General features: G+C 47.1%; 1 protein-coding gene across 3 annotated transcripts in view; it reads left to right on the forward strand.

The window, feature by feature from the left end:
• Nsmce2 (NSE2 (MMS21) homolog, SMC5-SMC6 complex SUMO ligase) overlaps nucleotides 1–11329 on the forward strand; it is a 223870-nt gene extending 212541 nt beyond the window's left edge. Inside the window, exons 5-7 of one of the 3 annotated variants that reach the window (XM_021182762.1) lie at nucleotides 1186–1286; nucleotides 1628–1734; nucleotides 10987–11329. In XM_021182762.1, the coding sequence (XP_021038421.1) occupies nucleotides 1186–1286; nucleotides 1628–1734; nucleotides 10987–11104 (326 nt within the window). In that variant the 3' untranslated portion in view covers nucleotides 11105–11329. Of the gene's footprint in view, nucleotides 1–1185; nucleotides 1287–1627; nucleotides 1735–2615; nucleotides 3758–10986 lie in introns of those variants that run through there. The other 2 variants (XM_029469824.1, XM_029469825.1) reach the window with 2 other exon arrangements.
• The last annotated feature ends 1690 nt before the right edge of the window (nucleotides 11330–13019 follow it).

Below are 13019 nucleotides of genomic sequence, written 5' to 3' on the forward strand. Positions count from 1 at the left end.
TACAGAGTGAGTTCTAGGGCTATACAGAGAAACCCTGTCTCGAAAAACCAAAAAAAAAAAAAAAAAAAAAAGATATTTACAAATCCAAAAACATGATGCCATTCTCTGGTTTGTCCTGGGAAATATAATTACTTTTAAATTTTAAAATTTTTATTTATATGAACTGGGTATGGTGGCTCACACCTTTAATTTTAGCACTTGGGGGCAGAGGTAAAGGGATCTTTGTGAGTTCAGTGCTAGCCTGGTCTACAAAGTGAGTTCCAGGACAGCCAAGGCTGTTACACAGAGAAACCCTGTCTTTATTTAAAAAAAAAAAAAATTGTAGGGGGAGGTGGCTCAGTGGTTAAGAGCACTGGCTGCTCTTTCAGGGGACCTGGGTTCAACTCCCAGCAACCACATGGCAGCTCACAACTGTCTGTAACTCCTGTTCCAGGGCTTTTGACACCCTCACACTAACGTACATACAGACAAAATGCCAGTGTACATTTAAATAAATAAATAAATAAATAAATGTATGTTATTTATATTGACATGCAATGGGAGTGTTGCTATTATCTTTAAATACAGCAATAAATATGTTTTTTTAATTCTTCAGTCTTAATATCTACTGCGGTAAAAACTGATGCATACAACCCATATCTTTAAATAGTTCCTGGAGTCCTCAGTAATACCTAAGATTACCTCACTGAAGGTCAAATCATACACCCAAAGTGTTTCTGAAGGGCCTGCAAGAAGGTCCTGTCTACACTTTGTTTCTTGAGGCAGGAGCCATGTTGCTTTGTTTGTTTGTTTGTTTGTTTTCTCCATTTGTCTTGGTACCAAAGCTCTGAAGCAAGGCACCTTGCTAGCCCAAAGCCTGTGACTGAACACAGGAGAGACCAGGTCCTCTGACTCCTCTGACCAGGTCATCTGTTACCAAGCAGTATCCCCTTACGGATTCATTATCTGAACTTTGTAAAGTCTTATTTTACTGACCTGGTCCTTGTGTTCCTTATCAAAAGTGGACAGAACTGGGGATCCCTTGGGATTCTGTTAAAAACAGAAGAGTTGACCTCCATCCATCCAAGGGCCTAGTGCAGGGACTGAGGTCAAATAGGTCCTGAGGAACTTCCTGCCCTTTCTTCCTCGCCCTGCCTGCCACGCTGCCGAGCCAAGGAAGCTCACTAGCCCCCTTTCTCCCTGCAGATGGCATTCATGCAGACAGAGAGAATGATCTGACAGAAGGAGTTGACGAAGATATGATTGTGACCCAGAGCCAAACCAATTTCATCTGCCCCATAACACAGGTATGGCTTCATCTTTCCCCTCAAAGAAAATGGAGTTAGGTTGGTTTCACGGGGGCAGAAGGGTTCCTGTTTGCTTTCTGATGTCCCACTGGGAGGGGGGAAGCAAAAAGGATGAGATCAAACTTGGGAGGTTTGTGGCTAGCACTTTCATTTAACCATATACTTTAGGACCTGGGGAAAAGTTAGAGCCCAGAGACCAAGTAAAGTTACAGCCCCTGTAGCCCTGAATTTCATGATTGCAAGCTGATACTTAAAGCCATGAAGACGAGAAGTTAGCCTCTGGGGGTACTAGGAAGTGGGTGGTCGTTATTCCTGAGCACCTAATGTCTCCTTAATCATAGCTGGAAATGAAGAAGCCAGTGAAAAATAAAATGTGTGGCCATACATACGAAGAGGAAGCCATTGTTCGCATGATTGAATCCAAGCATAAGAGGAAGAAGAAGGCCTGGTAAGTGGGTGCTGGGGGGGAGCAGGGCACCCTGGTGGTCCTCAGTACATGCCAGAAAAGCTGCCCATACTCCCCCAAGTTATGGCTCTGGCCAGACTGTCAACAGGAAACTTGCTGTCCGGGAAGGACGGTGTGCAGAAGACACTAATGGCGTTCAAACTACACCACCAGCACAGAAGGAAGAGCGGGTAGGACTGGAGTATTGGATTACAGAACTCTAGAGAACTCTAGGTGATGTTTACAAATTAGCTAGTTGGGTGCTAGCTCAGTTTGTAGAGAGCTTACCTGGTGTACAGGAAGTCTTGCTTTCAATTCAAACAAGCACACAAATTAGGCCTGGACACATGCGCCTGGCACTCAAGCAGTGAGGCAGACAGGAGGATGTGAAAGAGGAGGCCATCCTCAGCCACACTGAGAGTTTGAGGACAGCCTGGGCTATATGAAACTGACACACACTCTCTCTCTCTCTCTATCTATCTATCTATCTATCCATCTATCTATCTATCTATCTATCTATCTCTGTTGTACACTCACGCACATACACACGCGCACACACAGACACACCAACAAACCAGAGTAGCTGAGGATCAACAAAACTATAATCTGAGATACTCCCCTTTTTCAGTGTCTACTTAACCAAGAGGAAATGTACCTTATTCTTTGCTTTCTGCAATAGTGCTTTGGTTTTAAAATAAACATTCAAGACAAGAATTCATATCTAGTGGTCTTCGTGAGGAAGACTGCATTACCAAAGAAATGCTTTCATTTAATCATGTAAATAACTCCCCAAACAGTTTCAATTAATCCATGGCTAACTCACCAATGAGAATTTTTTTAACTCCGAATCTTCCGTCCCTTCTCTCCCTACCTCCCAACCCCAGGACCATGGCTCTGTGCCTGTGACGAGAGTCCTCAGTGGGCCACACTGAAGCTGACTGGGTTTGGCATCTCCTGAGCTCTTATCGCAGGAATGGAATGGCAGGTGTGACCGTTCTCAGGCTCCGATAGCAGCCCCTGTGATGTGTGCTTTGCTTCTTCTGCATCACCCAGACCGAGAGCTGGAATTCCCCTCCCCTCCCCATGTGGGTGTGGACTGAGAGCTAGCAACTGAGGACTAGAGAGAGATAGCTCCTTGGCCATTCAGTCAAGTAATTTTCAGTATTTACTCTAGAAGACAAATGGGTTTGCAGCCGTTAGGCTACAAATATAAACCATTAGTTCATTTCTATGTTTTGCATTTCTGCCTTAGAGTCCAAATACTGCATTTCCCTAATGACCTTGACATTTTACCAACAAGCATCATTTTGTTTCTGGACTTCCAAGCCTTCCTTCTCTACTAATTTTTAACCTGTGTTCCTTCTCTGACAAACCAGAAAGGGTCAACATAATTCCTAAGAGTGCTTGCTAGTTTGCTGTCCTTGGCAGCTCCTCTTTCTGACAGTGTGTGATACTCTCCTGAAGTTGGGGCTGGAAAGGGCAGGGACTAATACAAAGCATGTTTCAGTTTCCTACCAGCAGCCCCAGGGTCGGTGCAGGGTGTTCCCACACTTAGATGGCTTTTCTCAAGTACAGCTCTGACTTCCTAATGCCCATTGTCCATTTGGAACTACACACAATACTTACAAGCATTTAAGTGATACTTGACATCTAAGGAAACCGTCTCTTCTCTCCCTGTCATGCTTCCATAACCTGGGGGGCAGATACCTGAAAAGGTTCACACACTAATAACCACCATTAGGTCTGACAGGAAGAAGGCTTTACAAAGCTGACATTGTTACCAAGCCTTAAGAAATAAAGGAACATACCGGGAATGGTGAAGGGGGCTTTAGGAGCCAGGCCTCTTGAAGTTTTCCATTGAAATCTCTTTTTACTAGGTCAAATCCCCGCCTTTTCTTCTTTCTATGTGTATGTGTATGTGATGTGTTTGCATGTGTGTATATGTGTGTTCATATGTATGGGTGCACATGTGAAGGTGGTATGGTATGCATACACAATGTGTGCTCATACATGTAGAGACCCAGTGTTGACGTCAGGATCTCCCTTGTTTAGAAGTAAGGTCTTGCAAAGACCAAGCGTGCAGATACGCAGATATGCTGGTCTTACTAGGCAGAGTCCCCCCTCCTCTCAGAGACCCTGGACTCTACCTTCTGAGTCTGGCATTAGAGCTGGGGCGCCGAGGGCTCCAGGGATCTGACTCCAGGCCTCATTTGCAGGAAGATGCTTTACCCACTCCCCCCAGCTCCCTCACCTAAGACTTTTTATATACAGCCCCAAGCATACAGCTATATAAAATAGATATATATAAAATTAAGCATTTACGAATACTAAATTATAAACAAATTTATTCGAAGACAGTTCTTCAATGTTTATATTTTACTATTTATTAAAGATGAAGGCAAATTTACATACTAATGAGTGGATATGCTTAATTTTTTTTAAAGATTTGTTTGTTATTGTTCATAAGTACACTGTAGCTGACTTCAGACACACCAGAAGAGGGTGTTAGATCTCATTACGGGTGATTGTGAGCCACCATGTGGTGGCTGGGATTTGAACTCAAGACCTTTGGACAAGCGGTCCAAAGGATGCTCTTTGGATGTCTCTTACCCACTGAGCCATCTCACCAACCTGATATGCTTAATTTTATATAAAGAATTAAATATCAGCTGAATATTTGATACTGCAGATAGATAAAGTACCTTCAGAGTTGATTGAAACTTTTGATTTTCTAATTGTCAATGCCAAGAACACCATAAATACATAGTACCAAAAGGGCAGAACTATCTTTACAGCCATTTTAGAAACTGTTGGGAATTTTATCCTAACCCCAAGCTAAAATTCATTTTACAATTTTTTTCTTATGAAACCTAAAGTCAGTAACTCACTGACTTTTCTAAAATCAAACATTCTACTGTATTACAAGTCAAAGATACAATGATTTGCTACAACCTATGGGATGATAGGAGGAAAATACTGTCTTTTCTACCATCATGTTGCCATAAGAGCAGGAAACACGTGCACAGGCATTTGCAAGGCCCAGTTGTCTCAGGTCTGAGTGGAGGCGTTTCCCTGGCACTGTGCAGTGTGACAGCAGTCCCAGGGCAGGCACACACAGTGTGTGTAGAGAGGGAAGGCTGCAGTGAAGTCTGGGGTGCACCGTGGGTGCGTGTGGGCAGTAGAGAGACTTTGCTGCTCTCCAGAGGACCTGAGGTCAGTTCTCAGCACCCATCTTAAATGCCAGCCCTAGGGGATCCAGCATCCTCTTCTGGCTGCCGTCCCACCGTGTAGATGACACAACAAGCATAGGTGCAGGCAAAAAAAAACTCAGACAAATAAAAAAATAACAAAATAGTTTTTTTTTGTTTTGTTTTGTTTTGTTTTTTCGAGACAGGGTTTCTCTGTGTAGNCCTGGCTGTCCTGGAACTCACTNTGTAGACCAGGCTGGCCTCGAACTCAGAAATCCGCCTGCCTCTGCCTCCCGAGTGCTGGGATTAAAGGCGTGCGCCACCACGCCCGGCACAACAAAATAGTTTTTAATTTGTTTTTGAGACAGTCTCCCTGTGTGACCCTGGCTATCTAGAACTCACTGTGTAGTCCAGGCTGGCCTTAAATTCACAGAGATTCACCTGCCCCTGCTTGGAGTAAAGGCGTGCCCCTCCACACTCATCAGAAACTGACTCCTAGAGCCTCCCTCCCACTCCTCTACCCCCACCTCACCCCCGTCAGACATCAGACCGGCTTTCTGTGGAGGGCAGTAGGTCTGCTGTTGGTTAGTTACTACTGTTTGTGGCAGGAAAGTAAAATGACACCGTAGATAGAAGAATGGTAAATAGGCAGAGATCCACCACAGAGGCAGTGAATGTCCGTTTCATCACTTTCCTGCTCTGTAAACTGATGGTGATAGTTTTCTCACTGCTATATCTGAAACTTGAATAAGATATGTTCTAAAGGAGCAGGCACACACGCAGTAAGACTCAGTAACCATGAGCCCTGCATTCTTGTCAAGCTTTCGACAGCATCGTCACCAGCATCTACCAGCTCTGCCCATAGGGACAGGAGACCTTGTAGAGAACGGGGATTAGGAGGAGCCAATCTGGAGCTGAGGAAGTTACTACCGAAGCAGTGCAGGGGACAGGTGCTAAAGGATATGGCAGTGCCAGGGTGGTGCGCCCACAGTGCATTCTGTCACCGACAGTGAGCAGGCACGTGGAAGTGAGGTGTGTGCACGTGCCCGACAGAATGTGGCAGCTGATTGAAAATGGGGGAGGAGGTAGAGGGAAGATGACTGCTAGTTCTTTTGAGTGTCTAGAAGCAGTTGCTAGCTGCTTGGTCAGGGAGAGGTGGAAGAAAGGAGAGTGGCCAGCAGGGGTTCTGAGAGTCTGAGATCACAGCGATAGAGCTCCTTGAAAACAGCCAAGGTACAGGCTGTGCCCTTAGAAGGTGACTGAGCCAGCCATGAGAATTGTGTGGCTATGAGGATAGAGCTGGGCAGCTGTCACTGAGGCACAGCTCTGCAGAGGCCAGCAGGACAGAGCCTTGGCCTGGCATAAGCTCTCCTCACTCACCATAAAGCCTCGGCACCTGACTCAGAGCCCGTTGCTGTCAGCTCCAAGCAGCTTCTTGTTCAGCAGTTACTGCACTCAAGTACAAGACCTGTGGGAAGCAGCCTAAACCACACCCAAGAAAAGAGGCACTGTAGTCACAGAGCCAGTGTCAAACACAAGCCAACCTGGAAACAGATTAGAACTCGGGTTCTGGTCACAGCTTACTCTGTAGGTTTCTGATTCAGCATGAACTGGTGTCATTTCCCATGAAGCACTGTTTAAAAAATGTGTGTGACACATCCTGTTAGAGAACGGTTTCTCTCTCCTGTTCCAATTATGTTAGGTTACTGGAGTCCCAGGCACACTGTGTTACTTACTGGGTACCATCTGAACTCCCCAGCATGCTTCAGGCCCTGGCAGCCTGTCCACTGGACCCAAGTGGAGTGGGCTTGTGGAGCTTTTCACCCTAGTGTACTGTTAGAGTCATTTCCTAAAACAGAGCTCTTAATCCCAGCGCTATTATCTCTCAAATAAAGCTGCCTGCTCATTTTCATGTTAATGAACTAAGGCTGATTGTGACCCCCACCCATTGTTTTGGTTTTCTGAATCTCAGATGAAGTGAAGAGAAATGTGTGATGTCAAAGCAGAATCACTTACCGACAAAAAACTGAGCCTCTCTAAAGTGGAAATTACATCAACTCAGAATTCCAGGGACCCTAGAGCCTACAGAGGATGCCTTCCAGATCTCTACTGTCCCATTTCTTGGCTATGAAGAAGACCGGGAGATAGCTCAGCTCAGTGATGGTTAAGCTCATCCCCAGAATTCACATCCAAGTGCCAAGTGTGATAGCTCACTTGCATCCCGGCACTGGGAGGGGGAGGGAGATGAAAGGCAGGAAGGCCCCTGAGGTCAGTGAGGCCAGCCAGACTAGTGGCTGTTAGCAAGTATTAGGCCAGTGAAAGACTCTGTCAGAAATAAATAACTAGTACAGTGGACCCTGAGGAGAACCGACAAGGATGACCTCTGACTCCCACAGCATATACACATGTGCACAGCTGCACACAGGCGGGCAGAAGCACAGACCTGACAGGAAGTTTGCTGGTGTACATTGTGAACACACAGCTGTGGGCCCTATGGCAAACAGTCATCATGTGTACCTCACTGTTTTGTGACACATCACCCTGGACTTGGAGGCAATGGGACAGAGTTACTGTCTGAGTGTAGCTGTCAGGAATCTACCCAGCTCTAATGCCAGAGGTATCTGTCTATACAGCTGCTTCCTAGAGCTTATGGGCCAAACCTTGATATTCTTAGGACCCAAATCTGCATCTGTCCATACTCAGCATTGTGTGATCCTGAGCTGAGGCTGAGGCCCCGAAGCCCCGAAGCCCCTGGGCCTCTCTGCCCCCTGAGACCTCTCCTTAGCATAGACTCTCAAGTCTGCCCCACGCTATTAAGGAATGAATGCTCTGCCCTGTGGCTGACCCAGGCGCAGGACCAGCCTCTCCTTCCAGGTCTGTGAGTCTGAGCCCTTCCTGGGCATGAGTTGATGTTGAAGGTGTTGCCACACCTGACTTGCTCACCAGGATGTCCTGGGGATTATGGCCAAATGCTTGGGGAGTGTTGTTTCTCAGAGCAGGAATGCCCTGATTCAAGCCCATGGCATCATGGCCTTTTCTTACCCTTTTTAGTTTAAAAACTTGTTCGTTTCTGTGGGGTGGGGTGGGGTGGGAAACAAGGCTGTGCCCTGGTTCCTGTCCTGCCTCTCCTCCAGGAAGTCTCTCAAAGGTTCTCGCATGCTCTTCAGTGTTGTTCTCACCCTGTCTCTGGTTGAGCCACCTTGTGTGAGGAGACAGGACTGGTTAACTGTGGTCTAGAATAGCAAGTGCTGCGTGGTGAGACCTGGAGCACAATCCTTTGCCCATGGCATTCAGTGGCCTTGATTTTCACTGTGCCAGGATGCCTGTAGACAGACAAGAGCTCCACTTTCATCTGTTTGCAGGAAAAGCCTTGTGCAGTCACTTGGACAGTGTCAGCACTAGGGGAGCCGACTGCTAGGCCTTTGCTGCTCTTTTGGAGATCGTCTCACTATATAGCCTAGACTAGCCTAGAACTTTCTGTGTAGCTCAGTCTTGCCTCAGCCTCAGGTCCTTGGATTATAGGCATATACACTTGTCTTGGGTCTTCCATTTTCCAGTTTGTATCTTTGTTGTCAGGTCACCTCGCTCCCCTCGGATACTTGATTTATATCCCTGTTCCCAGAGCCTGTCTCTGCATGACACAGACATCACCAGGCTCCATCCCATCAACATGAGTGTGGGCGCCTCCTCTGCAGCTCAGTGGTGTGGTTAATTCCATCAGCCATTCTCAGAATGCCCTCATTTACTGACTAAAGCCACTGATGTCATCAGGAAGTCCTCCCCCCTCACTCTCCACTTCCCTCTCCACTGCTTATTCACTGTCTGGCAGATGGAGGTAGACGCTGTTCTCAGGAGTCCACTGTGCACAAGGCCTGGTCGTCAGAAACGGGGCTCAGGGCTCGCCTCTCAGGGAGGTTCACTCCAGAAGCCTCCTGTTGTGCACGTCCATGTCCGGGAAGCCTAGGGAATGACAGTCTCCATTTCTAAAGTCTGGAATGTGTGGATGCCTTCATCACCATCTCATACTTAGGAATTCCAAAGTACATTGGTCGAGCTAGGGTGGGCAGGTGGGGCTACACAGCCAGATTCCAGGAAAAAGGAAGGAAGGAAGGAAGGAAGGAAGGAAGGAAGGAAGGAAGGAGAGAAGAAAGAGCGCTCCTGTGCCTGACTGTATAGGACACATTTAGCATTTCAAAATGAATTCCTGTTCTCAAGCTTACTGTCCCTGTAAATGGGCTGCACACTGTCCAGGAATAGCCCATATCCTGCCAACACTCCTTGACCCCAGGATCAAGGCCAGGAAACACCTCCTCTTTCCTGCCTCATCCCTGCATTGTAACTCCCAGGTCAGGTTCCCTTCCCTTGGCCTTTTACCTTTTATTCTGCATTTCCTGTGCCTTTAGAAGAGCTGTCTCAGGTCAAGGGGCCGAGCCCTGTGTGGATCAGAGCCATGTTTATACTTAAGGTTATGTGATTAGAACCTAGCCCAGAGCTGATCACACAGAAGCACCGGGAATGCATGAGTGTTGTGTATGTGCACAGTTCTGTGTAAGTACAGACAGACAGACAGACCAGATAACTTAAAACTTCCCAGGAGGCGAGTGGCCAGCCTAGGAGATGGGAAAGTGGAGGACACCATGGAGCACTGTGAGGCCCCTTACCCTGTGGAGTGAGGACCCTGCCCCAGAAAGGTTATCTCGGCCACCAATCAGGTGTTTGAGGGAATTCAGGACCTGCCGTGAGCTTGACTCTAAACACTGGGCACTTAGCCCTGCCCAAACCTTGTTCACAGTAAAAAGAAATCAGGTGATTCAGTCCAAACACTCCCTCAACTGAGATGGCTAACTGAGCAAGGCCTTGAGTTCCGCCCTTTTCTGGTGAGTCACATTCTTAATTCCCTCACCTCGGGCTTCTGGCCAGGGCTCAGTGTCCCTCTCACTGTCTCCATTGAGAGGTTTCGTGGCATTCAGAGGGATGGAGTCCAGGCAGGACTCCTGCCCCCATGCCTGGCCTGTGTTCCCTTCCCATCACAGTTGTCTGCTGCTTGCCTCTGCCCTCTCCTTTATGTTTACTTGCCTTCCATCTGAGGGTCTGCAGGTCCTATGGCCTGGTGTGTGTTGGAGCCTGTCTCTGCCACACACTCAACCAGACTGCCTCGCCCTTTCTGTACTGATGTGGGACCCCCCACTATTTCCTCCGCCTTACCCTTTCTTTGCCCTCTAGCCTTTTGTCCTCTCTAAGTAGCTAGAGTAAGTTTTTTAAATGGAACTAAATTTTATCCCACACCTATCTAAAAACTTGGGGGAGGGTGTGTTTTCATATTTAAAATGATACCCCAGGCTGAGGAAGTAACTTAGTTGATAGCTTTAGCCTATCATGTATGAGGCCCTGGGTTTGACACACACACACCCGCCCCCAGCACAGCACAGGTGTTGGTGGTTCGTGCCTGTAATCCTATAACTGGGGAAATGGGATCAACAGGAAGTTCATCTCCAGCTACATAGTGAGTTCAAAGTCAACCTGGGCCACATGAGACCATGACTCAAAACAAAATCACCTAGAGGGTCCCCTTGCCCCTGCTCTCACCTCATTCGCTCTCCCTGCAGAGCACCTGGCCAAGCCTTCTGGGCAGCCTAGACCACACGCAAGCCTGGCTCCCCTTCCCTCCCTACTCCCCCACCCCATGTTCCCTCTGTCCTGCATTGCTTCACTGCTATTGTGGCATGGTATTTGGCTACTTGGTGACTGCCTGCCTCCCGTGTTAGAAAGCACGGCCCCAGTGTAGGTGCTGCTCCTATATTGCTTGCTTCCCCGGCCCCAAACCAAGCCGCCCTTGGTGGGGGAAAAAAAAATGTGTATGTGTGCATGACTCTGGGTTTGAGAGGGTTTGGGTTTTGTTCTTGGGTTTTTTGAGTTTTTTGTTGTTATTGTGGTTGTTTTTTGTTGTTACTGTTTTGAGTTGTTTTTGTAACGCGTTGTGATTCCAGTGCCCGGCTGTGAGAGAGAGAGGTTAATGCCTAAGGCATGGCGGTGGCATGGGCTCATGGGTATTTTTTCTTCCTCACAGTTGCCCAAAAATTGGCTGTAGCCACACAGACATGAGAATGTCAGATCTCATTCCGGATGAAGCCCTGAGAAGGGCAATCGAGAGCCACAACAAGAAGAAAAAACGACACTCCGAGTAGGAGCAAGCCACCTGCCCACAGGGATGTCAGCAGCCTACCTCCCCGCAAGCCACCAGAGTGAGGGATGCCAGCGATAGGCCTGGCCAAGCAGCGCTGTTTGCGGTAACCCTTGAAGGCTAATTGTAATTGAAAGCATTTTTTAAGTTACACAGTAAAAACACAAGTATATTATATTCTTTATTTTCAAGTGCTCTGAAATTTTAAATAAAACTTTGATAATCCTCAGCTCATCATGGTCCTGTCTGCTGTATCTCTCCCAATATGTAAAGGGTTCCCAGGTGCAAAAAAAATCAATCTCTATCTCTCTCTCTCTCTCTCTCTCTCTCTCTCTCTCTCTCTCTCTCTCTCCCATTTACCTCTAGATAGCTTTTATAATTGTTTCAACTGAAAAGTGTCTTTGGCTGATGATTAAGATGAAAATCAGAGACCCCTCCCAGCTGGGCAGCCATTTCTGTAAGGGAAGCGAAGGGCGCAGCATCTGATTATACAGCAAAGCCAGCAGACGCCCCTGTTCACCTGGCAGGATGGACAGGGCTAGGTATGGAGATGCTGTCATTTGTCCTAGCTTTCTGAATGGTGTAGAGTGTCCCCAGGAACATGCTCCCTGAGGCAACTGTAAGGAATGCCCATCTATAATTTAAGTGTGGTCGCATCCTCAGGAGGCCTCGGGTATCCCGGGAAGCCACCACATTCTAAACACTCAGCTCAGCAAACTGCTAGCCGCTCCCAGCACAGGACTTCATCCTCTGGGTCCTGTGTCCACAGCACATGGTGTCTTCAACAGCAGGGACTTAACCTTCAACTTCTGAGGACAACCACGGGCAATAGCAATAGCCTATAAGGTTCTCGGAGTCTCGAGAAATCCTGACCAACAAGCTTTCTCATGCCTGGCGTTGGGATTTTGTTAGATAGTTTTTGACTCTTGTGGGGAGCTTTGTTAGCCCAGATGGAAATTTCTCATTTAAACTAAATATGTACATGTCTACAAAGACTTGCGTATATTTTTAGGTAGAGAAGGAGCAGAGGGACTGTAAAAGCCAGATCTCACCCGTTTGCTGTGATTGCATTTCCTAGAAATGTCAGAGAAGCTACACCCATGAAGTCTCACCAAGATGGCTGCCTAAACAAGACCTGAACAAGCTTGACAGTAACAGAATTGTTAACATGGAAGATGGGAAGCTCACAAGGCCTCTACACTAGACAAAAACTACTCAATAAGGAGGAATAAGAGTACAAGAAGTAGCCTTCCCTGGGAAGGAGTCCCCAGCTGGGTATCTAACACCAACTGGTATCCTATGCATCCAAGGAACGATACATGAACTGAGCAAGCTGTATTTATATACTTAGGGATATGTACACACATACATGAATGTGTACGTAACAAAAATAGAAGTCTTGTGTTTGAGAGAGGATAAGGGGGGGGGGGAGTACATGGGAAGGATTAAAGGGAGGAGAGGAAATGGTGTAATTATATTTTATTTAAAAATATTTGTAAAGGAGATACTGTCCCAGCCCTGTCAGTAAACAGTGATCAGCAGGGACCTGTACTTGACTGTCCTGCAGAGAGCTGGGCTGGGGATACACACCAGTGATCCCAGTATACAGGAAGATTCACAGCTGGAGACCAGCCTGGGCTGCCTCGCAAGACTCTTAAATTCAGACTCTTCCATTATGATTCTGTAAAGAGTGCTAATTTGCTGACTCCTTGAAGAAACATTTTTTTCTATTAGACTTTTTGGTTTTTCAAGACAGGGTTTCTCTGTGTAGCCCTGGCTGTCCTGGAACTCACTCTGTAGACCAGGCTGGCCTCGAACTCAGAAATCCACCTACCTCTGCCTCCCAAATGCTGGGATTAAAGGCATGTGCCACCACTGCCCGGCTTGAAGAAACCTTTTTATCAACTAGATTGCTTATT

This window comes from Mus caroli, chromosome 15 (genome assembly GCF_900094665.2).
Source record: "Mus caroli chromosome 15, CAROLI_EIJ_v1.1, whole genome shotgun sequence".
Lineage (NCBI taxonomy): Eukaryota > Metazoa > Chordata > Mammalia > Rodentia > Muridae > Mus > Mus caroli.